This window comes from Phascolarctos cinereus, unplaced genomic scaffold (genome assembly GCF_003287225.1).
Source record: "Phascolarctos cinereus isolate Bilbo 61053 unplaced genomic scaffold, phaCin_HiC Scaffold_5;HRSCAF=322, whole genome shotgun sequence".
Lineage (NCBI taxonomy): Eukaryota > Metazoa > Chordata > Mammalia > Diprotodontia > Phascolarctidae > Phascolarctos > Phascolarctos cinereus.
Window position 1 is genome coordinate 171248687 of NW_027555958.1, and position 26604 is coordinate 171275290.

At 34.5% G+C, this 26604-nt stretch overlaps 1 protein-coding gene across 6 annotated transcripts in view; it reads left to right on the forward strand.

The window, feature by feature from the left end:
- Window positions 1-26604, forward strand: part of EPHA7 (EPH receptor A7) — a 219681-nt gene that overhangs the window by 166088 nt on the left and 26989 nt on the right. For 3 of the 6 annotated variants that reach the window (XM_020963079.2, XM_020963076.1, XM_020963077.1), the window contains exons 6-9: window positions 12707-12831; window positions 16051-16234; window positions 23853-23961; window positions 24732-24787. In XM_020963079.2, the coding sequence (XP_020818738.1) occupies window positions 12707-12831; window positions 16051-16234; window positions 23853-23961; window positions 24732-24787 (474 nt within the window). The remainder of the gene's footprint in view (window positions 1-12706; window positions 12832-16050; window positions 16235-23852; window positions 23962-24731; window positions 24788-26604) is intronic. The other 3 variants (XM_078155235.1, XM_020963078.1, XM_078155234.1) reach the window with 1 other exon arrangement.

The window sequence follows — 26604 nt, forward strand, 5'->3', positions numbered from 1 at the left end:
GGAAGAATTATAGATCTTGAATGTAGACCAATTGTTTTTCTAGGGGGTTGACTATGAAAAGGAAAGATGGGGCAAATAGTTTGAGGGACTGGTGGATTCGAGTGAGGGGATTTGGGTTTTTGGTTTGGGGGCTTTTTTTTTTTGGTAGTAAGACTTTTGCATATTTGTAGGTATCTGTGTGGGACCTAACAGAAAGGCAGGAGAAGTGAGAGGGAGAAGTGGAAGAAAAAGAGGATGTTTAGAGGGAAAGGAGGACGATTATGTGAGTAAGCTATTAAAGAAGGGTAGCTCATGGTTTCAGGGATAAAACAGAGCATTTAGCCTTTGTGAAGTCTTCTTCAGAGACTAAAGAAAGGAAAATAAAGAGAGGGATGATGTCAAGATTTTTGGAGATGTAGAATAATAGAGAAGAGGGATTTCATGGATAATGGCCTTTCTTTTTTCATTCAAGCATAGGATAAGGTCCTCTGCTGAGACATGGAGACAGGGATTTATATGAGAGGCTTAAGAATAGAAGAAATCTGGGAAAGCACTTTTGTATTCTTAATAGCATCTAGCACAGTGTTTTGAAAATAGATGCTCAATAATTATTAGAGAAAGAAAAAGAAGACAAAAAGGTATGAAGGTAGAAAGGGAAGAAAGGCTAGCAGGAAGGAAGGGCTCATAATTAGTGATCTACATCCCAGTTCTTGAAGGAAAGGATAGATTCCATTTTTAAGAATGTTATCCCTGTGTTTAAGCCTTTTTTGTAAACTTTTGGTGAACAATTTAAAAGCTTTATCGATGCCTTTTTGCTTTTTATACTATAAACATGTTTTGATACATGTGGGAGGTCCCCACCTACCATGGAGCCCTCATTTATCACAAAAAAATCACAATCAAAACCAGTCATCACAGGAGCCACGTCTGACAGTGCATGCAACATTTCACGCTCTCACATCTCACATCTGTACGGATTAAGGGAGATATATTTAACACCTGTTTTATGGAACTAATGTTAATTCATTCCTCATATAACATGGGGTATGATAGCCATTTATATTGGTGTCACCTATCTTTGAACTGGAAACCTCATGAGGTCAAGGGCTAAATCTTATATCAATGTGTTATCTTTCCCAGTTTCTAGTACCAAGTTCTCCACATAGTAGGTACCTAACAGATATTTATGTGTGTTTGTTGTTGTGCTCAAGGATATTTATATTTACTTATTTGTAGCCATCAGGTCCCTTTAAAAATGCTGGGCCCCAGTGGGATTTGTCATTGTTAGGCTCTACCTCCAATAGCTGCCCTTTCCCTCTCCCTTTCTAGCCAGGTGCATTCAACATACCTGCTCTCCCTGTCCTGGGATTGGTTCCTGTCCTAACGAAGCACATAAGAAACTCCTGGCTGGTCTAGAGGTCATTATCACCGTCAAGATCTCAGTCTTCTGCTTGCTGATGCCTAGTGTTGACTTTGCTGTCTGCTTGTCTGTCTGTCCAGATTCCCGACCCACTGCTTCACCCTGGCTACTGGTAACTGTTCTCCGTAGTCCCTGTTCTATTTGCTTGGCTTTCTCACCACCTGCTTCACCCTCTCCTCTGATGGCTCTACTGTCTTGTCTGCCTGACCACAATCCACTGCGTGTTTGTTTTTCCAAGTACCTGCCTCACTACTTCATCTTGACCTCTGTTAATAGCGTGTTTCAGACATCCAACCCCTGTCGTTTGTGAACCTCTGGATAGGCACAGACAATTCTAACACCTTCCCTCTCATTCCAGCATTCTGGGATCCTGCCTGCCAGCCTATTTATAGATCTCTGTTTGCCTTGTCCTTCAGTGTCTGCATGCCCTGTGGCTGCTGCCTGTTGTCTGGTACCTCTCTTGTCTTTATTGTCCCAGAACCCTGATACTCTGTCACTGTCCTCTGCCACTGTTTAATCCCTGGCATCCTAGACTTTCCCAGGATAGACTAGGTCATGAATCAGGCTCACGATCTGGTGAGTCAGCAACCTTTCAAAAGGGTATGTTTTGTCTCTTATCATTCACTGCTTTCCTGACAAAATAGAGGTGAGCAAGCAATGGAGGAAAGAATTGATCTGTGAGAAAATAATAATAAATAATAACTGGAATTTGTATAGTGTTTTAAAGTTTCTCAGCTACTCTCTATGTATTATTTCTTTAGAATATCACAACAACCTTGTGAGGTAGGGACTAGAGGTGTTATTATCCTCAAAGAAACAGGGTCTTGCTCATAGTTGTAACTTAATAAATGTTTGTTGAATCAATTAACAGGAATACTTCTGGGGCTAGATCAGTGTAGCTGCTTTAGGAGAGGCACTTGTCGATTTTGCTGGAGTACTAGCCTCCACTATACTTCTCTCTATTTCCTTAGCTTCCATACCATTAAAAATCTTGGATGTATAGAGAAGAACCTTAGGTGCCATCTGTTAGTAAAATCAAAAGAAAATTGGACTGAGTTAAAGGACCTGATTTGTAATCCTACTTCTCCCTTAATATTCTGCAAGGTAGTTGCTGGTTTCTCATTTTACAAATGAAGAAACTGAGGCTGAAGGAATTCAAGTGACTTGCCCAGGGTAAAACAGCTAGTAAATATCTGAGGTCATATTTGAATCCTGGTCACACAGCTAAGTAGTTACACCAATGAGACTGGAACACAGATCTACTGACTCTTAGTCCTGTGTTGTTTCTACTGTATTTCATATCTTATGAGTGTATTACATACTGCCTACTCCCAAATTGGTGAATCTAGAACAAAATTCATTTAGAAAAAAATAAGAAATGATTATTTGCCATTGTAAGTAAAATATAATTTTTAAAAATATATAAATTTTAAAAATATATTTAAGAGAATAATAAGTAAAAGTAAGAATAAAGATGAAACTAGAAGAATATTTTCCTACACATTTGATTTTTTATTACTATCAAATATAAGATTAGGAAGTTAAAGAATGATTAATCTGAATGCATGAAAATACTTTAGCTGTTCAGTGGTATCTAAAAATATTTTGATAAAATATATTATGTTGAAGGTGGGCTTGCAAATAACTGAGTGTTTCTTTTTCCTGTTCTTTCATCTTTCTTTGTATTATCTGCCTACACTAGATAACAGGTTTCCCTGCCCTTCAATTATAAGAGATTAAGTACTATCCTCAATGCAGCATAAGTAAATATGTGGAGATTTCTGGTTAGTAAGGTGAATTGAGAGGTGGTCAGGGAGGGTGGAGAGAGGGTAATCTTTAGAGTTGAGAAGACTAAGGTTCAAGATATGCCTCTGATACATACTTGCTGGGTGAGCATAGGCAAATTACTTAACTTCTCAGTGTCTCTAAGAAATTAAGGTTTTAATTTATAGAGGAGATGTTGATTTATATTGATTGAGGAAGTTTCCGAATCAAAAGTTCTGAGAAAATCACATTTAATTATTTTTTTTAAGGAATTCAGTAATTACCTTCAAACTAATCATGTGTGTAAACTAAAACCATCTTGTCAGTCAGAGGTAATGAAACAGATGATTCTTTCTATGGAACACACACTTTTCACGAGGATGTCTTATTAGACTGTCTTTATGTTATTTTTTTTCTGCCATTCAAGGAAATTATTCTGTAACACAGAGAAACTTAGAAGTCCAAATGGTGGAGGCATTAATTTGAACATCCCTATTGAATTTTCTTTTCCCAGACTTTATACATTAATAAAATCATATCAAAACTTGGCTGGGTGATTTCTAATCAAGATGCAAATAACACTAAGCTCTCATTTCATATTTGTAACCCAACTGGCTGTAAACTCTACCTAGATTTTTTCATAAATGTGGTTTTGTACAGTAAGTTTGAAGTTACTTTCCTAGTAACTGAATTTTTAATTTTTCTTAGAAAGTTAAGATGTTCTCTGTGACTTTGCTGTACATTACAGAATAAATATGTGACAGCTAAGTTTTTTGTGTCGTTGCCTGGCTGGTCTCCTTGCTTCAAATTTCTTCCTGCCCAGTCCATCCTCTACTCAGCTGCCAAAAACATTTTTTTAAAGTGTAAGTCCAACAATGTCACCTCCCAATTGGGTAAACTGAAGCGGCCCCCTATTATCTCCAGGATCAAATATAAAATCCTCTGATATTTAAAGTTTTTCACAACTGGGCCCCTTCCTACATTTCTAGCCTTCTTACACTTTACTCACCTCCACACCCTCTGTATTCCAAATAATTAGCCTAACTGCTGTTACTTACACAAGACATTCCATGTCAGTGCCTTATACTAGTTGTCCACCATGCCTGGAGTGCTGTACCTCCTCAATTTGTCTCCTACCTTCCCTTGTCACCTTCAAGACTCAACTCAAATCTTATCTTCTACAGGAATCTTCATCAGCTTCATCAATTTCTGCCTCCTCATCCCCTGCTGCCTTTGCTTTCCTTATCAGATTACCTTCTGTCTACTCTGTATATATCATATATATGTATGTATGTATGTATATGTTAGGTGATTTGGATGTATGGATTATATAATATAAAATGGTTCACCCACATATGGCATGAATATATCAAGATATGATCTGGGATCTGGAAAGCCCCCTCCCAACTCAACAAAAGATGGCTAAAATTGCTATCCTTATGGAGGAGAGTTAGGAGTGCATTGACAGTAGTCTTGAAGAGGAAAGACAGGTAGGATCTTTCAATACAAATAGCTTGCAGTGTCCCTACCCTACCCTGTCCATGGAAGAACTGCCTTGTGTTGCCTTTCAACGGAAAGATTACATTTATATCATCATTAATATGCTGTCTCCCCCATTACCATGTGAGTGGCTATACTTTGAGAGCAAGGTCAAAAATCTTTGTATCCTCATCACTTAACACAATGCTGGGCATGGTAAAATTTTAATAAATTCTTGTTGGCTGACTTTAGGATCAATTTGATTTTAAAATATTCCAGCTCTTTTAACATTGCTATTAATTGACAATTAATTAATTGATATGTTAGTAATTGATTGTTTTAGCCATGAAGTTGGAATAACTCCCCCCTTCTTCTTGCCCCTCTTAATAACAGTCAGGATGTGGTATTGATACCTAAACCAGGAAGAGTCAAAATAGAGAAAGAAAATTATAGACCAATTTCTCTAATGAATATAGATGCAAAAATTTTAAACAAAATGCTAGCAAATAGATTGCAGCAACTTATCACAAGAATAATACACTATGACCAGGTAAGATTTATACCAGGAATGCACGGTTGGTTCAATGTTAGGAAGACTATCAGCATAATTGAGCATATCAACACCAAAACCAACAGAAACCACATGATCATCTCAATAGAGGCAGAAAAAGCTTTTGATAAAATATAACACCCATTCCCATTAAAAACATTAGAAAGCATAGGTATAAATGGAGTCTTCATTAAAATAATAAATAGCATGTATCTAAAACCTTCAGCAAGCATTCATTATATGTAATGGGGACAGGCTAGAAGCATTTCCAATAAGATCGGGGGTGAAACAAGGATGTCCATTATCACCACTGTTATTCAATACTGTACTGGAAATGTTAGCTTTAGCAACAATAGAAGAAAAAGAAATTGAAGGCATTAGAATAGGCAAAGAAGAAACAAAGCTATCACTCTTTGCAGATGACTTGATGATATACTTAGAGAATCCTAAAGAATCAAGTAAAAAACTACTGGAAATAATAAACAACTTTAGCAAAGTTGCAGGCTATAAAATAAACCCACATAAATCATTAGCATTTCTATATATTACCAACAAAGCCCAACAGCAAGAGATAGAGAAATCCCATTTAAATTTACTGTAGACATTATAAAATATTTAGGAGTCCACCTCCTGAAACAAACCCAGGAACTCTATGAACACAATTTTCACACAAATAAAATCAGATCTAAATAATTGGAAAAGCATCAGTTGCTCATGGGTGGGTCGAGCTAATATAATAAAAATGACAATCCTACCTAAGCTAATTTACTTATTCAGTGCTAACAACTTCACTAATGTGAAAATATGCTTAATAGGAATGTAAATGTAAAGCCTATATCACATTGTGTGCCATCTTGGGGAGGATGGGTAGGAGGAAGGGGGAGAAAAATTTTCAACTAAAAAGCATATGGAAGTGATTGTTGATAAATCAAAATAAATTAATAAATTTTTTTAAAAAAGAAAAAAATAACAGGATGGTTCTTTCAGGATCACATTCTGCTTGCCCTTAACTAAGCAAGAATCCAACAAATATTGCTTCAACATGCTGTAAATTCATTTTTCCCTCAATGATTTTAGCTTCTTTATACCAAATTGTTAATTACACAAATCACTCATTCTTTTACTTGTTCTTTATAGCTTAACTTATTCTATGTTTGGCACTTTATGTCTTAGAATTAGAAGCTTGGTATTTTTATATCTTTGCATTTTTAGCTTCCTACAGATAGAACTCTGAAAATCAAGGGGATTTTTTTGGGTCATTTATTAATCTTCACCTCTTAAATTCTAGAGGATTGAATAAGATGATATTTAAAAATTAAATATAGCTAGTTAAATTTTTGGTGCTAAAAAGTGGTCAGTATAATAATGTTGTCTTCTGTTGATTTAATTTTCTTTTGTATATTATTTGAATCCATTTTCCTTTTCTTTATTCATATGTACTTTAATATTTTATTTACATGGTGGGCGAATTATTGTGTTGGTTTTTTTTTTTGAGCTTATTACTGTAAGCTTTAGTTAAATAAACTATGTGAATTATGTTATCAGTTAAAAGTGACTTCAAGGGCAGTTAGGTGGTGCAGTGGATAAAGCACCGGTCCTGAAGTCAGGAGGATCTGAGTTCAAATCTGGTCTCATACCAAACACTTGGAACTTAGCAGCTGTGTGACCCTGGACAAGTCACTTAAACCACAATTACCTTAAAAAAAAGTGACTTCATACTGACTTTTTTTTTAGCTATTAGAGAAACATTGGTGTTTTCCATGTACTTCATCCATTTCTCTTCCTAGGAAACTAGATTCTGTTACATGTGTATGTATGTAGCTGAAGGTTTACATACATATATGCATGTATATATGTATATATATTACATATATGTGTATGTATGTGTGTTGTATATATGCATGTATGCACATACACACACACACAAACACACCCTATGTTAGTTACCCTAATGGCTCATTCCACAAATGGCAAAAGTTCCAATCAGAAATACCAAGTATAATTTATTATGTAATTTTCATTAACTGTCTTTATACATAGAAGTGTTCTTTAACAAAAATTTTACTAGATGTTAATTTCCTTTTAAAGCTTATGTTTTCTGCCTATGTATGGACAATATTAAAGTTTTGTCAGTACTTTCGCTACATTCCACTTCACCAGTAAAAACCTTACTTTCTTTTAGCATCATGGCCACCTAAAGTACTTTGTTACTTTTTTTCCAAAAGTCAGAAGCATATCTTAGCACAGTGTTTGAAGGGATCACTGTTTTTCTTCACTGCTTTGAACTAAATACTACCCTTCACCATTTCCTGGGACGTAATCCAATGATTAGCGTCAAGAACAGCATTTTGTGATTTTTACTATTTTGGTGAAAATAAAAACTGGGAAAATTTCTATTTAATAATTTTTTTCTCTTAAAAAATGGGTGTTCATTATTTTCTACTTGAAAATTGATATCTCTGGCTTCTAAACACTATTTATTACAGGACATGATAGTCTGATTATTTTCCTCCTATTTCAAAATGTGGCTACCTGGCTTACCAATTATAGAATAAGACACTTGGTTGTTATGCCCATCTCTATTTTTTCCTGACAGAAAAAAAAATTAATAGCAGAAATCTAAATGATTTATACAATTTTGTCTGAACAGTTGAAAAACTTAGAAGATGTCTAGTTACTAATTTTATTAAAATAATATAATGCCAGAACTGGAAGGGTCCTTATAGATCCCTTTGATCCAATACTCTTACTAAAAAAATTGAGGAACCAAATAAGTTTAAATGACTTGCACAAAGTCATGTAGCCAGTAAACCACAGAGCAGGGAGATACTTGACCTCAAGACTTCTGACTCCTAGTAGAGTGGTCTTTCACTCTACTGTGCTAATAATGAGAATATCCTAAATGGCAAGATGTTGAATTTGTAAATGCTTATTGACTGACTGAAGATAATAATGTAAGAAAATAATAAACGACCCCTATCCCCTCCCTCAGCTGCCTTCACTATGACTGAAACACCAAGTTATGATGAGTGAACTTCCCGTTAATCTAAACTTGAACTACACTACTCTTCCTCTACTCTGGCCTCCTTGCAACCCTACTTCCATCCCTAAAATCAAGCATATGACTTAGCCACTGGGATGTTTTGTGTATGCTTTGAGGTGCATCCTCCACTCCTAGCTTCTTGTTATTTGTTATCTTTTGCCATTAGAATGTAGGCTCTTTAAAGTAGGGACCTCTTACTTGCTTGTGTTTGCATGCTCAGGGTTTGTATAGTACATAGCACATAGTGAGCACTAAATGATTTATCTGTGTTTTAGGCTAGCTAACTATATATGTCACTACTCATAATAAAGGGATAGTTTTCTGTTTTCCCACGGGATCAGTTTTTCACTAGGTTTTATGTTCATCGTTGATGATCATTTCCTTTTCTATCCTCAGAGCAATACCAGTTAAAATGCATTTTTTCATATTAATATAATAGAATGTCTGGCATTTTTCTTTTTTTTCTCTAAGGAAAAAAATCTAGGTTTAAATGAGTAAACTCCACTTTGGTTTTTGACCTTTGTATATAAGTTGAGTGCATAGGATTATAAAAGTATGTAAGTTTCTTCTTCAAAAATTAACCTTTTAAGGCTCTAAATATAAATATTCACATGCCTTATGAGCATGTTGCTTCCAAGGTCAGTTGAACATGTCCTACGTGACATATTCTACATGCATGATATTTCTGTATCATAGCTGAAAGATTGCAGGTTCATTTGGATCCTCTACCACTGAATTAGAACTTTCTGGACAACTTGCTGTAGAAAATAATGGCCAGTTTGAAACCCAGATGACTTAGAGTTTTTGTTAGTCAAGAGTTCTATTTTTAAGTGTTAAAATTAAGTGAAAAATCCATTTTTCTTGTGCTAAATACTGTATACCAAGGACTTTTTAAAAGGTAAAGTTTCAATTTCTCCAGTTCAAGCTATGCTGCCTTATGTAACATGTGCTGTTACTTTTGCCTGTCTACCCTGTCCTACTGTAGGACTAGATGTTGTATCAGCAGGCAATTAAAAAAAGTAGGCATCTGTTAAGACAGGAAATGAGGTATACAGTTGACTGGAGATGTGTCCTTGGTGTACGACAGAAATATGATATTGTCTATTGTTACATGATGAGGTAATGTTAGCCTAAGAATGTGATAATGTGTCTCTTCAAGTAATAACATGCTCAAAATACCTTAGTGACTTGCTTCAAATTTTCCTTCTCTTTCCTTGGATCCTGATTTGTCCTAATTCTGGTTATAATGTCTCTTTGAGAATGTAGAATGAGAATAAAATAATGGGCTGGTATTTTAATGTGACTTATGATAATCAGTCTTATAATCTTTTATATATACATATATACTTATACCTGATGCACCTTATTAAATATTGAGTCAAAATAGTTCGTTTTCCCCAGGCAGATGTGTAAAGCTGCATATTTTACTTGGTTTTTCTCTTACTCTCTTCTTCACAAATTGGAATATTAGAAACAATTCTTTAATTTTAGATATACATATAATGTTTGTTAAACTTTATGTGACCACTTCTGGGAAAACAGAGGCCTGAACATAGTACCTCCCTAAGAATCACAGCATTATCATTTCCAAATTAATAAATAGCTTCTATCCTATCTAGAACAGAGCAACTGTCTAAGCAGCCCAAGTTGTTAATAATAGCTAATAGCTAGCATTTATATGGCTTTTACTATGTGCCAGGCACATGTTAAGCATTTTAAAGTTATTATCTCATTTTCTAATCTGTATAGAAACTGTAGAATAATGTATATGTAAATCCACGAATGATCTATGGTTTCAATCCCATTTAATACTTAAAAGGTAAGTTTTAAGGAGTTGTTCGAGTCGTGACTTGCCTGGGGTCATATAGGTACTAAATGTGACAGGTAGGATTTGAACCCAGGTATCCTTGACCACAAGTCTAACACTGTACAGTCTAGTATCGTACTGTGTATCCTGTTTGTGTTTATATGTGAATATGCTTGAGACCATGCCCTATAGTGGCTATGGTACTACTCCCTCCTTAATTTATTATTTAATGTCAATTTATTAAATAACACTAAATTTCTTTTCACAATTTTCTCTTCTAGGCCCCCAAAAAGTTTTGAAAACAAAGTAGATATCATAAGTTGTCCAAAGATAGGCAGTTTAATAATGTAATCAGTGGAGAACTGGCCTTGGTGTAGAAAGACCTAGGTTCAGTTGTTGGTTGTATTATATACTAACTATTTGACCCAAGCCAAGTCACATACTTTCAGGGCCCCAAGTTTCTTCACTGGGAATTTCCTATACCAAAAAGTAAATAAATCCAAAACATGGATTTCTCATCTCTATCACTAGAGATAGTAGAGCTACTATCTCTACCCTCTACCACCAAAAGAAAAAAATGTAAGTGTACATACATATATGATTTGGAACAGGTTGGTAGCCCAATGTGTAGAGTGCTTGGCCTGGAGTCAGGAAGATCTGACTTCAGAGCTGGCCTCAGATACTTACTAGCTGCGTGATAATGGACGAGTCAACTAACTTCTATCTGCCTCAACTTCCTCAACTGTAAAATGGAAATAATAATACCTGCTCCCTAGGGTTGTTGTGAAGATCAAATGAGATATTTATAAAGTGCTTAACATAGTGCCTGGCATATAGTAGGTGCTTAACAAATATTTGTTTCATTCCTGCTTTGTAGTTTTACATGTACTTTATGCTTTTGTAGGCTTCTTTATACATACATATATATATATATATATATATATATCCTTTTTTTAATAGTGTCTAAGACACTTTTTCCTCATGTGATATTCAGAGCAGTTCTATAAGAGGGTAGCAGTGGTTTATTGCCATTTGAAAAAGGGGAAGCTGAGTCTCAGATTATGATGTGGCCTAATGTCACACAGTATAGTTGGAAGGATTAGGATTTGAACCCTGGTATTCTTAACTCCCCATCTTCTTTCCCCTCCTGTGTGCCCTATCCCTTCTAGCTTGCATGGTGTCACATGGCTGCTTTTTCAGTTTCCTAAGGAAGAAAGAGAATATGTGTCCCAATAGACACAGTGTTGATGCCTATATCTCCTGCAAAGGACAGCATGCCTTGAGTGCAGATATTTTATTATGTCTTCGAGCCAAGTTTTTCTCTTTAGGAATAGATCCAAATTTAAAATCTAACAGAAAAATAAAGTCCAGTATTAAACATTTTGCTTTATTAGCAACTCTCTTGAAACTCCTCCAGTCAGTCCATAGTTTACTGAGAAGCTGAATCTCAGCATCCCCTTCAGGGAAAGTTGCCCCACTTAATCTGCCCTAGTTATGCTATTGTTAAATGTAGTCTGAGGGGAAATGGGAGTCATATATCTTGCCTGTTATTCCCTCAAGATAGCCGAGACCAGAAGGAAGCAGAAAATTATGCTTTCTAGGTACCAAAATAGGCTGTCACTAAAAAAACAAAATAAAGCCAAAGGGATAAACATGGGGAGCAATCTTAGTTAGCTTTGGCCATGTCTAACTGTTTCTCTGTCAGCAGGAACGTTAATGATTTTGGACATCTGAAAATTAAATTAACAGCCTGAAAATATTCTGCAGAATGAAATAGAATGTGATACATGAAACATAATGACCCCACAGAAATTCAGCCAGTGCACTTCATTCTCTCCTTTAGACAGAGAAGACAACTAGTTAATCATCACTGAGCAAATCAGACAGAGCAAATTAGTTTGCCGTATTACGAGTCTTAGCTACTGAAAGAAGTATATTCCACTAATTAGAATGAAAATACTCTAAGCATTTTGTTATCTAAAGAGGAGGAAAGAGGAAGATTGTGGTTTTGTCCTGCCATCACCAAAGCACGAAGCTTCAGTGAGGCAGGTCTAAAATTGCATCAGTGCAGTAGTCTATGCTCACCCCTCCTCACAAAAGGGGTCATGTTTGACAATGACTTGGATGAGGTAGTAATTTATCTGTGATAACAATTAAAGTTCTTTGGGATTCTCTAAACAGTAATGCAAAAGAAACATTAATAAGTGGTGGGTCATTCTCTAGATTGGAAATTAAAGTAACTGCTTGCAAGAATTCTGCTGCATGACCTTAGATTTTGCTTTTTAAAGTTCATTGCAGGAGCATGTGCGATAAATATTTGTACTTTTAATTTATCACAAGAGATTTATCTGAAATCATTTTCTGGCCTTAATTAGCATTCATTTGCTTAATTGTCATTCTCATCCCCATCACTTCCAGTTTTTCACTAACTTGAACAATGCTATCTTCTGCTGTTTGCACTTTAATTTAAATTTCTATTAAGGTTTATGAACAGTAATAAGGTCCTGTTTGAATATTCATTAGCTTTTGAATTGTGAGCTATGAAAAGGTGCTTTCTTTTACCTTAATGAAACTGGCACAGCATGGGACTGATCAGTTGTGACATTTGATTTGAAGCATCCAGTGAATTTTCTCATTGTTTATTGACACATCTTGTCCAAACAGCTCCCTCGCAAGTTAGTGGAGTAATGAAGGAGAGAGTGCTGCAGCGGAGCGTCGAGCTTTCCTGGCAGGAGCCGGAGCATCCCAATGGAGTCATCACTGAATATGAAATCAAGTATTACGAGAAAGTAAGTGCTAAGAGCAGCTAAAATGTACAGCGGTGTGCTGTGCACATCACGTCAGCTGACTCTATCAGAGACAAAAGTTGGTAATTATAACAACTATTATCTGTCAGCCATCTATTTGGAGCCGCTTCAAAATTCATAATTTTACCCATTTTTAATAACCATCTCCAAGATTCTCTGGCTAATTATTATAATTATAATTTCTGTGTGTTATATTTGTATATTACACAAATGAAAATAATCCACTTGATAGCATACTTTTCTAGTCAGTTTTAATATTATTAAAAGAATTAAATTCAGCATGTTTTTTGTAACATGGAAATTTTAGCCCAGCCTTCTGAGCTCTTTCAATTTTTGTTGTTTGTTACATAGTACATAGTAACTCTGAAATACTGGGCTATGCTATAATTCTGAACTCATATAAAATAAAGAACCTAACTACCTCTTTAACTAAAAACAAACCAAAATAGTGATGGAGAATACGAAGTGTTTTTTTGGCCCTTCTGAGGCCTTCTATTGACTTAAAGATTTTCAACAAAAAGTTTTATATTATTACTAGAACTGAAAACCTGTTGTTTTCCTATACTAATCATGGCTGAACTTTGGCGATATATGAATGATCACTCTGGGAATGCTCTTTCAATGAAGCCCACTAGTAAGTCAGTCCATTCACAAATAATATATAGTTCATGTCAAATAGCAGGGAAATAGTTTAAAAAGTGTTTATAAAGTCACGACATTAATATTAAAACAACTTTGATTTTATAAAAGTAAATATCCAATTGTTGGCTAGTATAGTGCATTTTTTTCCTAATCCAAAATAGATGCATAAGTAAAGTTCAACCAACACATTTTATTTGGTATAAGTGAAAGGGTGATATAAACATAATATATGTGATCTGATCAGTATTGTTTACATGAATTACAATAATTATATATTTTTAGTTATTAAAATGTGATATAAAAATTGGAACAATTTCCATTCATTCCAGTTTTTAAATGTTTACATTTGTTGATATTATTATCAGAAAAAAATCTTTTTTAAAAAAGTTAATAATTATAGAATTAAGTTAAACTCTGTAATTGAATGCTGTATTTATTAGTTATAAGTAACAGAGTTTTAAAGAACCTAGAAAACTGATCATTTGGGCTGCCTTTACTTTCCTTAAGTTAGCTATAGCTCTTTATACACAAACAGCCAGCTTGTCTTTTTAACAAAACTGGAGTGAGGGTGCTGAAAAATGAGCTTTTCAAATAAACAAACAATTTATTTTGGTAACTGAAGACAGCCTATTTCTACCATAAACTACTGTAGAATTTAGGATATGAGGAATTTTTTGTTTTTTGTTGTTTTTTTTTAAGACTAACCTTTAAGTGGTATCGTTTTGCCATTTATCTATTACTTTGTGTTTTCCTGATAAAAGTTACCTTTTGAATGTCTCCCTTACTAATTGCAAAAACAACCTGACCTCATAGAATCAGCTAGAGGGGGTTTTAGTATTCACCCATTTATTTGAAAAATCTATTTTTCAATTAGTTGTAATACTTATTCAGAGTAACGAGATTCAAAGTGAATTTGATGTATATTTTTTTGCTTGGAAAAATAATGTATTACATTGTATTTGGGCACCGTAAACTTATAGCCTTATCATCCAACATAATGTGTCCTCCCATTCTTTTATTTCAAAGTATGTACATTTAAGTTGATAAATAACATTTTCTGTTTTGTAGATGATTATGATAAACCAATTATGAAATACACATTAGCAATGGATTGTTTGACAGAAATTTTCACTCAAGAACTAGCTGTTTTTCTGTCACATAGATTGATTCACATCTATATAGCTGAAAGTATAACCTTTGACCTATTTTTACCAAAACATGGATTTCTCATCTGTGGAGCTAGGGAAAAAATATTTAGATATTGTTGATGCATACACTTAAAGGTCATTAAGTGACATTTGCCACATATTTAAAAATAAGTATGACACAAAATATAGAATGTATTATTTTTAATATGAACTATTTCTAGACGTAGTGATACTTGCCCATAGATTCTTGTAGTGGAACGACTGAGACTGATGGATCACTTGAGTTTGGGAATTCTGAGTTGTGATAGGTATAAAGCAAATCAGTTGTTTGCAATATGTCCAACACCAGTTAGGACCACTGCCTAAGGAGGGGGTAAACCTCAGTCCAGGTTGAAAATAGAGCAGCAGAATTTCCATGCAAATCACCAATGGGTCCAAGACCATGAATGCCTAGGTGAGATAGAGAGACTCAGTCTCAAAATAACTTGATTGATTAGCTAATTAAATGAAGTGAATTTTTAAGTAACATTTTTCTTCCATTAAGTATAGCTAGATCTCAATTAGTAGAAATAATGAACACACTGAAATAATCAGATATATTTTAATTTACACTATTCCAAATTATAATCATGGCATGTAAAATATGGTAGTTAGCTCTAGCCAAAAGGAAATATGTAGTGTGAATCTGAATAAGTTTACTATTTCAGGGGATTCTTTTTTTCACACTAATCAGGAGCTAGCTATACAACAAAAGGACAGACACATGTAGAGTTTTCAGTTTCTTTTTACTCGTTCTCATATTTTGAAAGGGCTTGTGAATGATTATTTTGTATTATTTGTGATCAGCTTTGTTCCAAAATACATCTAAAGACATACATGAACATTGTTCTTTGAAACTTATAAAATGAGATCAGTAATGGTTACTAATAGAAGATTCTTAAAATATTTTTCATGTTCAAAGGAAAACATTATCAATTTGCTTTTATTAACATTTAAGGGAGAAAAAAACATTTAAAAACTGTATTATAGATGTAAGGCCCTCCCTCTACTGAGAGTCATTTTTCCTTGTTTTAACTCACAGAAAATTTGAGTCTATTTGTAGCTAAATATTCCCTCTTCAAAACACACCCACACCACCACTCCCCCAAGGAAAAAAATATCATGATTGGATTTGGCTTCATAATTGGGATAAAGTGCTCATTTTCTCTCTGGAATTTTATGACTAAAGGCATGTGCTTGCCATTTACATTTTATATCAACTTAGGAACACCTCTGTGTTCTAACACTCCACAGGGTGCAGTGTAGTCTTTATGAGAACAATACGGCAAATTGAAATAAATGGGCAAGAATTGGTTGTCACATTGCCTGTTTGCAACAGTAATTAAATATGCCTTGTAAATATTGTTTCTAGGATCAAAGGGAACGGACCTACTCGACAGTAAAAACCAAGTCCACTTCAGCTTCCATTAATAACCTGAAACCAGGAACAGTGTATGTTTTCCAGATTCGTGCTTTCACTGCTGCTGGTTATGGAAATTACAGTCCCAGGCTTGATGTTGCTACACTAGAGGAAGCTACAGGTAAAATGTTTGAAGGTAATTACCATCAATGCTTTGGATTCTGACCCTCTCATAAATCTGATGCAGTCTCCAAAGATTAATGTATAGTGAGGATCTGGATCAATTTTCATTTGTACCATTTTAATATATTGTCCTTGTAAAGCCAAAAAGAAGACAAAATTTCAAATATATTGTGACACCACTCGAAAAGTAAATTACATACTTTTATATGGCAAAGATAAATTTTTAGTTTTGTACAATAAATCATAGATGTTTTAAAATAGCAGTAGTATTAGTATCTTTTCAGAAGATATGTAAAGTAGTTGAAGAACAAAATAATTACAAGGCCTTCCCTTTCTTGAAAAGGGTGGAGTTCACAAAGATAAATTCTGAATTTCAAAAGACAGAATTATTGAAGAATTTTCAAGGGAATTGGGAAAAAAAAAAGGTGAAGTTTCTCCCTACCAAAGAGGTCGTTGTCTTGATGTACGTAGAGACTTTACTCTGAAGAATTCAAAGCATAGAAAACATGATATTAAATTGGTAGCATCTAATAAACTGCAGACGAATGGCTCCTATGCTTAAGAGAATAAGAAACATTCCTGAAAAAATCATATGGATTCTTTCTTTTCACGTATAATCTACCTTTTGTTTTTATGAGATGTGTATTTGTGAATCTGTGTATGTATATGTGTGGATAATTGTTATGCTAGGTATAGGAAAAGGTTTGTGTTCTTTTGGCTCTTTAGCCTTGTGGATTTAGGGAGCAGTAGGAGTTGGTAATTGCTAGAAATGCCAATAGATGCCAGTGGGACCAATACAGAATTGGAGAGTCAGTTTGTCTGCAGTTGGCATGGTCAAAACTTCTAAATGAATTTAAGCAGGGGACCAAAGAGGAGTTTCATAGAAACAATTGCTTGCAAGAAGATTTCATTTTCTTTGGTCTTGTATTCAGTTCAGTTATGTAAGCGTTTTTTTAGGCACTGTACCAAGTGGTAAGGCAAAAAGACAAAATAAAGAATCTTGCACTCAAAGAGCTTATGGTCTGCTTGGAGGAAGCAACATGAATCCACTCTGGAAAAATAGGTTGGAGCTAGATTGTGAAGGGCAGAAGTACAGGCTAAGTATTTTTTTTTATTTTATATTAGAAATACTATGGACCCACTGGAGCTTTCTGTAGCAGGGAGTGGTATGTCAAATATATACTTTGGGAATATCAATTTGGCTTCTGTGTGGAGCATAGACGGGAGAGCAGAGAGATGGCATCTAATTATTACATAGATAAGATGATATCCATAGGCTAATGGGACTCAGAACCTGGAAAGCCAAGGCTGGCTGATTTAGTCTGAATCCCAGAACAGGATTCTTTAACCATAATGAAGCTCTTGTTTTTAAATGGGACCTCTGATCCCCTTGAACAAGGATTATATCATGAAACTTCAAATCCTTTGTCTGAAGGCAGTACTACATGCTCTGATCAGACTAACTACTCAGTGTGGGATTGATATCCTGAACATACATGTGTCATTGTAATACCCTGTGGTCATTACAGATGAAATGAAGCAACAAATAGGCACTATTCAGGTACTGGATATGATCAGAGCCTGGCCTATGTAGCCTCTTTACTGAAGCCTCCCGTCTCCCCCTAACCCTTATAATCTTGAATCCTGAAATATAAATATACATAGGGCACATGTGGTCATAAATTCTTTGAACTCTGTGGACTGGAGGGTTTACGTACCTTGTAAAAGAAGAGAACCAGATTATCTTCTGCATCACAATCCTAATCTTAACCCCAGACTGCAACCATTAAAATATTTAGGTGGATTTAAATCTTTTCGTCATTGAGCAATTTTATTTAGACATTTTAGAAGACATAGTAGTATCAAATTTAAAGCATTAAGGGGCTATAGAAATTAGCAAAAGCAACAGCCCTCTTATCTTATAGATAAGGGAAGTAAGGGCCAAAGAAATGAAATGTTTTACCCAAATGACTCAGGAAGTAGTAGCACTGAGGATGAACTTTAATCCATTCTTTACTAAAACTTGTTTCAAAAGCAAATATGATAGATTTTTGATTTTTTTGAAAGAATTAAGTCCCTAGTCATTTTTGAAAGAAACCAGTAAATAATAAATAGCCAATTTTTTTGCTTGTGAAAAAAACACCACCTAAATTATTCTGGAAAGTAACTATACCTTCCACTAAATAGTGTATGTATGCTGCATGACAATGAACAGTCAAACTGATCCATTCATAATAATTTATAGAATTGATAGGGATTGAGGAACGGTGATTGTCTTGCCTGGAAATTAAGAATAAGGACATTTATGTGGTGCTGAGGATTGGGAGACAGAGGAATATGATAGAACTGTTGTTTACTTGGCCTATTTTCCCCTCTGTTTTATGAATTATGCTGGGCTAAAGTTCAGGGTTTTAATTTTTTGTTTGTTTATTATTGAAGGAGATCCTTTTGTTGAGTCTGAGCCACCTACTTACATTTACTTAGTCTTCATTTTTGGCTTCCCTATCTTTACAAAATAGGAACTCGAAATTGTATTCTTTCTCTATGAGTATATTTGAGTTCACTATATAAGTGAAATCACAGGGATAGTTCCTATGCACATGTTGCTATAGAGGCTGCCTAGGTTTTTGCATGTTAAAAATATTTATAGACACTCTTAGTACTCTTGGGAAATGACATACAAATCTTGATTGTGATTTTCATGAAAATTGAAGTATTAAAACTAATTAAAATCAATGTAATTTATATTATTCACCTTTTTGTTTTATCTATTCTATTTTTGTAATCTTTGTGGAATTTGAGGGAGTATATTTGAGAAATATTCTTAGTCCTTAACCTATAAGCAACATTAATTTGCTGCTTTTGCTAAACCATATTGTTTGCTAAGAATGGCCAGTTAGTAATGGTCTTCCCAGCCTTTTACTGTTGTTATAAAATATGGCCAAGCAACAGAAATATTTTTAACATATCTGAAATAGAAAGCATAGATACAGAACTATAGGTTACACAAAAACGAATGTGGAAAATTGCCGTGTACTGAGGCAGGCGATCTAGGTTGATATGAAAATCCAGATCTGACTCATTTTAAGGGGGAAAAAATCATTGTTTCTTTATTGTGATAAAGAGATAAAAGAGAATTAGTATGTTTGGATATTAAAATGGTTATCAAAACATTTTGAAAACAGGTTTGTGTGGCTTTTAGTAAAATAAAAAGGTTACTGCAATCTAACTTTTATCACTCCTGTCAATTCCTGTCTATCATGTCTTCATCAAAACTTTAAATTTCAACATGCTGTTCCCCTTTTAATAGGTATCCCACCTGGTCAGGAAAAACCATAGTTCTTTCTTATGTGTTCCATGGTTGCAACTGTTCTCTGATGGTCTCTAATTTGGGGAGAGGGAGTACAAAAATGGCTTGTTAAAATAATACTTTTGCTTATATTAGCAATATTTATTGATTTACTTACAATTAAAAGAATTTTTAAATTTGTTTTGGGGCTAGGGTAAGCAGGTAAATGAGGTCTAGCTAATTGAACTTTGGGTTATCTTAGTGGTAATTAGCAATTGTTCTTGGTTTTACCCTTGGTGTTGAAAACTTTTCAAAGTAATCTGTTTCTCTGCTTTAATAAATTTAATAAGCATAATTCAACCCTTTGGTTTTTAAATAATTCTGGATATTATAATACTTCAGGTTAATCCTTCGGAATATCTTTCTCATTGTACAGTAGTATTCAAGAAGGGATTGATTGGTTAAATATGTATTGATCGTGTTATATGCCCTGGAAGTCTTTGTTGCTTACTACATGCCTGCTATCAGAAACATTTTGCTTTGACCAGGCAACTTTGCCTAAAGCAGAAGAGGAAATGTTGTTTTTTAACTGGTCGATTGAAAGCTCAAATAGATTTTTTTGGAACATTTTTGCTCTGCTTTCGTGAGACAAATGAAAAACCAATGAGTTGGTATCACAAGCTTATATTTAAGAAGCATTTTTGGGACAATTACAATAGAGAAAATTGCATAGGAAATCAAGAAAGCAGAGGTCTTTATCCAACTCCACCATTAATGGTGTGACACTGACGTTGATGTTGAACAGGTCACTTCACCTGTCTGAATCTCCGTTCATCTATAAAATGGGAGATTAAACTAAATAATTCCTATGATATACTCCTTCAAACTCCAACATTGCCTGGTATTCTTCATATCATAGGATGAGTATAAATGATATCCAATATGGTTGTCCAATCCTAAAAGGCAGTATGGTACCATGGAAAGAGCACTAGCTGGAAACCCAGAGTATTTATTTCAGTTCCTTCCTTTATTACTTATTAGACCTTGATCAAGTGACTTAACTTCTCTGGGCCTCAGTTTCTTCATCTGTAAAATGATAAGATGGACTAGATGGCTAATAAATTCTTTCTAGCTTTAATATCTGTGATCCTATGATTCCATGCCTTTTGTATTTATTAGTGTGTGAAGATAATTGGTATTTATATTGATCATGCTGCAACCTTTCAAGATCCCAAAGTGCTTTATGATCAAAGAAAAAATAAATTGTGGTCAGTATAGCTTCCTTCCTTCCTTCCTTCCTTCCTTCCTTCCTTCCTTCCTTCCTTCCTTCCTTCCTTCCTTCCTTCCTTCCTTCCTTCCTTCCTTCTTTCCTTCCTTCCTTCCTTCCTTCCTTTCTTCCTTTCTCCCTTTCCCCTTTCCCCCTTTCTCTCTTTCCCCCTTTCTTTCCCCCTTTCCCCCTTTCCTTTCTTTCTATTTTTGCATCCTAATGATTTGGAAATTGGGAACCTGGGCTGTGTATTTGTATGTTACATCTAACCCGTTAATCAGTATAGTCTCTTCACCAGCCACTCTAGGGAAAAAGTATAAAATTTTAAGATGTGCATAGGAAGATGATTGTTGTGCTTATAAATTAGGTAGTATCACTACATCCCAAATTTCCTTTCCAAAATCAATTTGTGATGAAATAAGCTGTAATTTTTGCCACCGATGTTGAATATGGAAAGATTGAAATTCATATTTATGCCTGATTCAAAAAGTAAGTGATGCTGAGAGACCTTTTTCCAAACTTCTCAGCCTTAACTATATATAGAAAAGAATAAACAAAGACACACAAATTCCAATTTGCCATCTATCTTGGTCCAAATCTCTCATTGGAACTTGTTTTTGAACCTAATGAGAGTATTGAACCTAAGACAAGCAGAGAATTAGACTCATGGGACACAATCTGATTTGTGGAAAATTATTTCAACCCATATGTGTATAAGTCTTTCCACCCAGAGAAACAGAGCTGCTCCATTTTCCTTCCTCTTAAAATATATTTGAAGAGGCAGAATAAGAAAGAGGGAAGAAAACACACCAAACACTTGAAAGTTGCCTTTGGTCAACTGTTTAACAATAGGTAATAATTCAGAGATTAAAGCTTAACAGTTGTGTTTTTCTGCTCAGTTCCCTGGGGGAAGAGGGAGGGGAGAGAATAAAGCAGCAGGTGCTGAATTAGAGAGTTTATGTAATGACTTCAGTTGAGAAACTGTCTAGACCAGGGATGGAAGATGTTTTCACTGTTTGATGCATTTTCAGTCAGGGTATACCTGTTGCCAGTATGTGCATGCATGACCTCAGATAATTGCAGTCCATAGAGGTGGGACATGCAAATGGTTCACACTTTCAGGAAAAAAGGGGGGGGGCAATGGAAAGAACTTTGTTTCCCACTGTGGTGAGGCATGGTGAGATTATATATAATTTACTATTGCTACTCTATCTGGAGACACATACCTTGTTCCCCCAGAGAGGGTAAAGGATTTTCCACTCACTTTGCCTTGCATCAGAGTGCAGATGTTGATTACTTCAAGAGAAAGCCATGTTCATTTTCATGGCATTGCAAATTATGAGGAAGTACTTGCAAACTGGATCTTACAATAGGAAGAGCATTCCTCAGTTATTGTTTTATGTGTCCCTGATGAGTTTATGAGGTTTATTGTTCCTCATTGTTTCAGTGAGAACTGAATATTTAAAATTAAAAAGAAAAAGATGATGATTGTGTTGTTCCTCTTATTTTTGCCTTTGTAATCTCCAGTGCCAAACACAGTGCCTGAAGTGTAGTGAGCTTTGAATAAATGCTTATTGAATCTAACCTAAACTAACCCAATTGAACAGAGCAAAAACAAAACAAAACAAAACACAACACAACAAACCTCAATCAATTTGGGGGCATTTGGAGAACGAGAAATGAGGATTGTTGCAAACTCAGTATTTTAGAATTGTGAAAAGGTACAAACAACAATTTCAATTCATCTTACACAAAGTGTTTGTCTTAAAAGGTGTTCCTGCTGCATTTGCTTTAAAGAATCATATGATCACAGAGATAGAAGTAACTTCAGAAGTCATCTAGTCTAGATTCATAATTTTATAGATAAGGAAACTAATCCCCCCCCAAAAAATGAGTTATTTTTTCTGAGGTCACAGAATTCATTAGTAACAGAATCAGGATGGGAATTCAGGTATCTAGGTATTGTCCAATGTCCTTTCTACTATATAGTTATGCCTCATTTGTAAATTTACATTTTAATTAAAATGAGGGCTTCTAAATTATCCTAAAGAATGCTTGGAGGAAAAAAAAAAGTCTATTGTATAAATAGATTATACTTTTCTCTAATAATGTTATTTACTATCATTTTACTTAGGATGCACATTTAAAAAATATAAGATAAATTTCAGCCAACCTCATATTAATTATGAGAAATATTAAACGTGTTAAGACCTTATTGCTTGTGTAGTGCTTTGATTTTACAGTGGCAATCAAACAATAAAATGATCTCGTGATCTGTCTAACTCACAATGCCTATAGAAATTTCAGCTGCTATTATAAATAAATGCATGTTGACTGATTGCTACTATCACTGTTCCCATTGTACCAGTGTTTCTTGTTGTTCAGTCCTTTCAGTTGTATCCAACTCTTCCGTGACATCATTTGGGGTTTTCTTGGTAAAGATATAGGAATGGTTTGCCATTTCCTTCTCAGGTCATTTTACGGATGGGGAAACTGAGGCCAACAGGGTTAAGTAACTTGCCCAAGGTCATTCAGATAGTAAATTTCCGAGGCCAGATTTGAACTCTGGTTTTCCTGACTCCAGGTGTGGTGCTCTAACAAAAGCAAAGAGGGGCAAAATGACTTGTTCCTATTCACACAGCGGGCCAAATAGCAGAACAAAATTTAAAACCTGGGTCCCTTGACCCTTCTAATATCCAGAAAATGGATGCTTAAGATTCTTTAGCTTCTAAACTGTCAAAATTAGTAGCAAATCTACATAGCTCAGCTATTTCCCTACCTGTAAAATTTATTAAAAGTATATTTCTTTCAAGTATCCTATAGTAACCTAATGTGTCAAAGACCCCTTTGACCCTCTGTTGAAGCCTATGGACCCCTCCTCAGAATAATGTTTTACAATAATAGAGTTATGAAGTTTTAAAAAATGTTCATAGACCCCAGGCTCCAGGTTAAGAACCTCTGGGTTATAGACAAGTACATAGACTGTTACGATTCTTACTTATAAGGGTTCATCTGACCCAGCCAGTGCTTCTACATATTTTTGAGTTATCCTCTGGTACTTTTATCTCTTTGCAGCCACGGCTGTCTCCAGTGAACAGAATCCTGTAATTATCATAGCTGTGGTTGCTGTGGCAGGAACTATCATTCTGGTCTTCATGGTATTTGGCTTCATCATTGGAAGAAGGTATAGCACACAGTTGCACACATTTCTAGCTTAACTGGTTTGGTCTTTTCTGAGCTGAGCTGACCTGTAAGTTGTTAGATTCTGATGTGTGAAAAATATTAAATCATAATAAAAATGTTGCTCTTCATAGCAGGATAAAAGATATGCATTCTATGCAGAGGAGTAGCTTAAGTCCTGGGTTGTTTTTTTGTTGTTGTTGTTTTGGGTCTTGGTTGGGGTTTTTTTTGGTCATATGGGGGAATATATCTACTTATATGGGTTTTTGCAATGAAACTGAATTTGGTTATCTTTGGGTTTTGGGGGTTTTTTTGCATATCCACTTCAAAGTACCTAGAAAAACTGTCTATTTTAGTCTTGAAGCTAATTGAGCAACAGTATTTGGAGATGTGAGCCCAGTGCTAAACTTAAAATAATTGTATTTTTCAGTTGAAAAATTTAGAACCATCACTCATTTGGAGAACAAAAATCAGACTTTTTATTTTATTCTTTTGAGTCTCAGAGCTTTGAAGATAATATAGCATAATATATTCATTTTCTTTATGGAATTAACTCCCTCCCATGAGATATATTTTATAATATGGGAGGGGATTTGGTTTTCTAAATTTTAGTATGCTTGTGAGTAGATAATGAATATGTACATTACTTGAAATTTTTTTTAAATTTTATTAGAAACTTAATCATCATCAATAAGATTTGGCAATTTGAAATATGAATGTCTAAAGTAAAATCATTATATTAGATCATAAAAATTTTCTTCTCCCTTTTTTTAGGCACTGTGGCTATAGCAAAGCTGACCAAGAAGGAGATGAAGAGCTTTACTTTCATTGTAAGTGTTTAGCTTTTCTTTATTAATACATAACCAAATTATAATAGAGACTTGATTAGTGGTAATAATTACATGGAAAAAATTATTAAAGCATCATGCTTGGTTTTAAATTAAAAGCTGTAAAATGAATGCTGTAAGAGCATATAAATGGAAAATTTGGAATGAAAAAATGCATGCTGCAATTGAAAAATAAATAAAATGTATGCTCAAATAAACACTTTTCATTCCCTAGAATCTGATGCACTGGTAGGCTATGCAGTTATTTTTCTTTGGCATTCTTTCCTTCTGTGGTGTTTTGCCTAAGTATGTCACACCATCCTAATTATTCCCCATGAGATCTTATAATTGATAGCTACCTGGACAAGTGACTTTCCTCAGGCAAGCTCCTCACTGGAAAACATGGGGTCACCATGTCACCCCACAAATAATGCTAAGCTGGTCAAGGATGCTCTCTGTTCTTGCTACTATAAACTTTATATTACTGAGAGATACCATATGAAATATAGCTAGTATAAACAGAAAAGGAAAAATAAGGCACATAATTACCTTGTTTTCTATCTTGTGTTCTTGAAATATATATACTGTTATAAAAGTTCGTATTTCTAAATCAGTATATTATGTCAGGACACTTTTCATAACATAAAATTTGTATATTCTTGAAGTCAATAACTTTTGGGTACTTTTAAATTCTGGTCCCAGAATTTGCCATTCTTTTTTGCTAGATAGATCATTTAAAACTTTTAATTAGATATATAGAGAGTCTGGACAATAGAAATAATGGGAAATAAGACTATCTATAAATATTGATTCATCCAGAGAAAAAAGTATGCCAATTAAACATGCCTTAGAATTCATTTCAATTTTGACACCAAATAATTTTATTTTTTTATAAAAGGCCAGTGTCCTTTTTTCATTTAAATAAAATAATAGCTATACCATTCCATTCTTTGCCCCTACTAGGTTTAATCTTGTTTTATACTGCTTGGCTGGTGATAATGGCAAAAAAGCAAATCTCAAAGAAGTGGCATTAAAAACGACATCTCTCATTGCTTTTTATTTTAAATATTGGGTTTTAAGTGGTATGATAGTATTTAACAAGATTATGTTGTGTAAGTTTCTTAAGGTCACTAACAATAAATGAGTGAGAACAAAATGGTAGCATTTAGTATTTGAATTGAGGAATTAATGATTTCAGAAAAACTGAAAATGCTTGACTGGAGACCAAAATTTTGATAGTATTCATCTAATCCCTTTAAATGTATGAGTTTTTACTTGTCAGATTCTTTACTCACCCATAGTTGGTGTTTTCCCTTTTTAGAGAAAGGGAGGTATTATATCACTTAAAACTAGCTTCTAGTAATTGACTTCTGGAAAGAGTTGTGGCTACTGTATGATGGAAACAGAAGGAGTCACTTCATTCTTTGTAATTGTATTCTCCCCATTCCCACCCCCCACCCCCACCGCAGAGTGTGGTACACAGTAGGTACATAAAAGTTTTTATTGGTTTGATTTTCAGATCAGCCACTCCCAAATAGACTCTGATCCTCAAGCCAACTCTAAAATGACTTTTCTTATTCTTAAACTCCTGTATTTCAATTTTCTTTAAGCTAGAAAACACTTAGGTAACTCAAAAGAAGGTGTTTCTCCCTGACCTCTATAACTGGAAGGAGCATGGGCAACACTAACCCAGAAATTAAAGAGAGGATCAGAATGAAAGTTTTTAACTTGTCATATATTTGATACTGTTTATGGAGACAAGAGTATATAAAACAGATCTTTTCATATTTGACTTGTGGTTATCAGTGTCATACAAATAG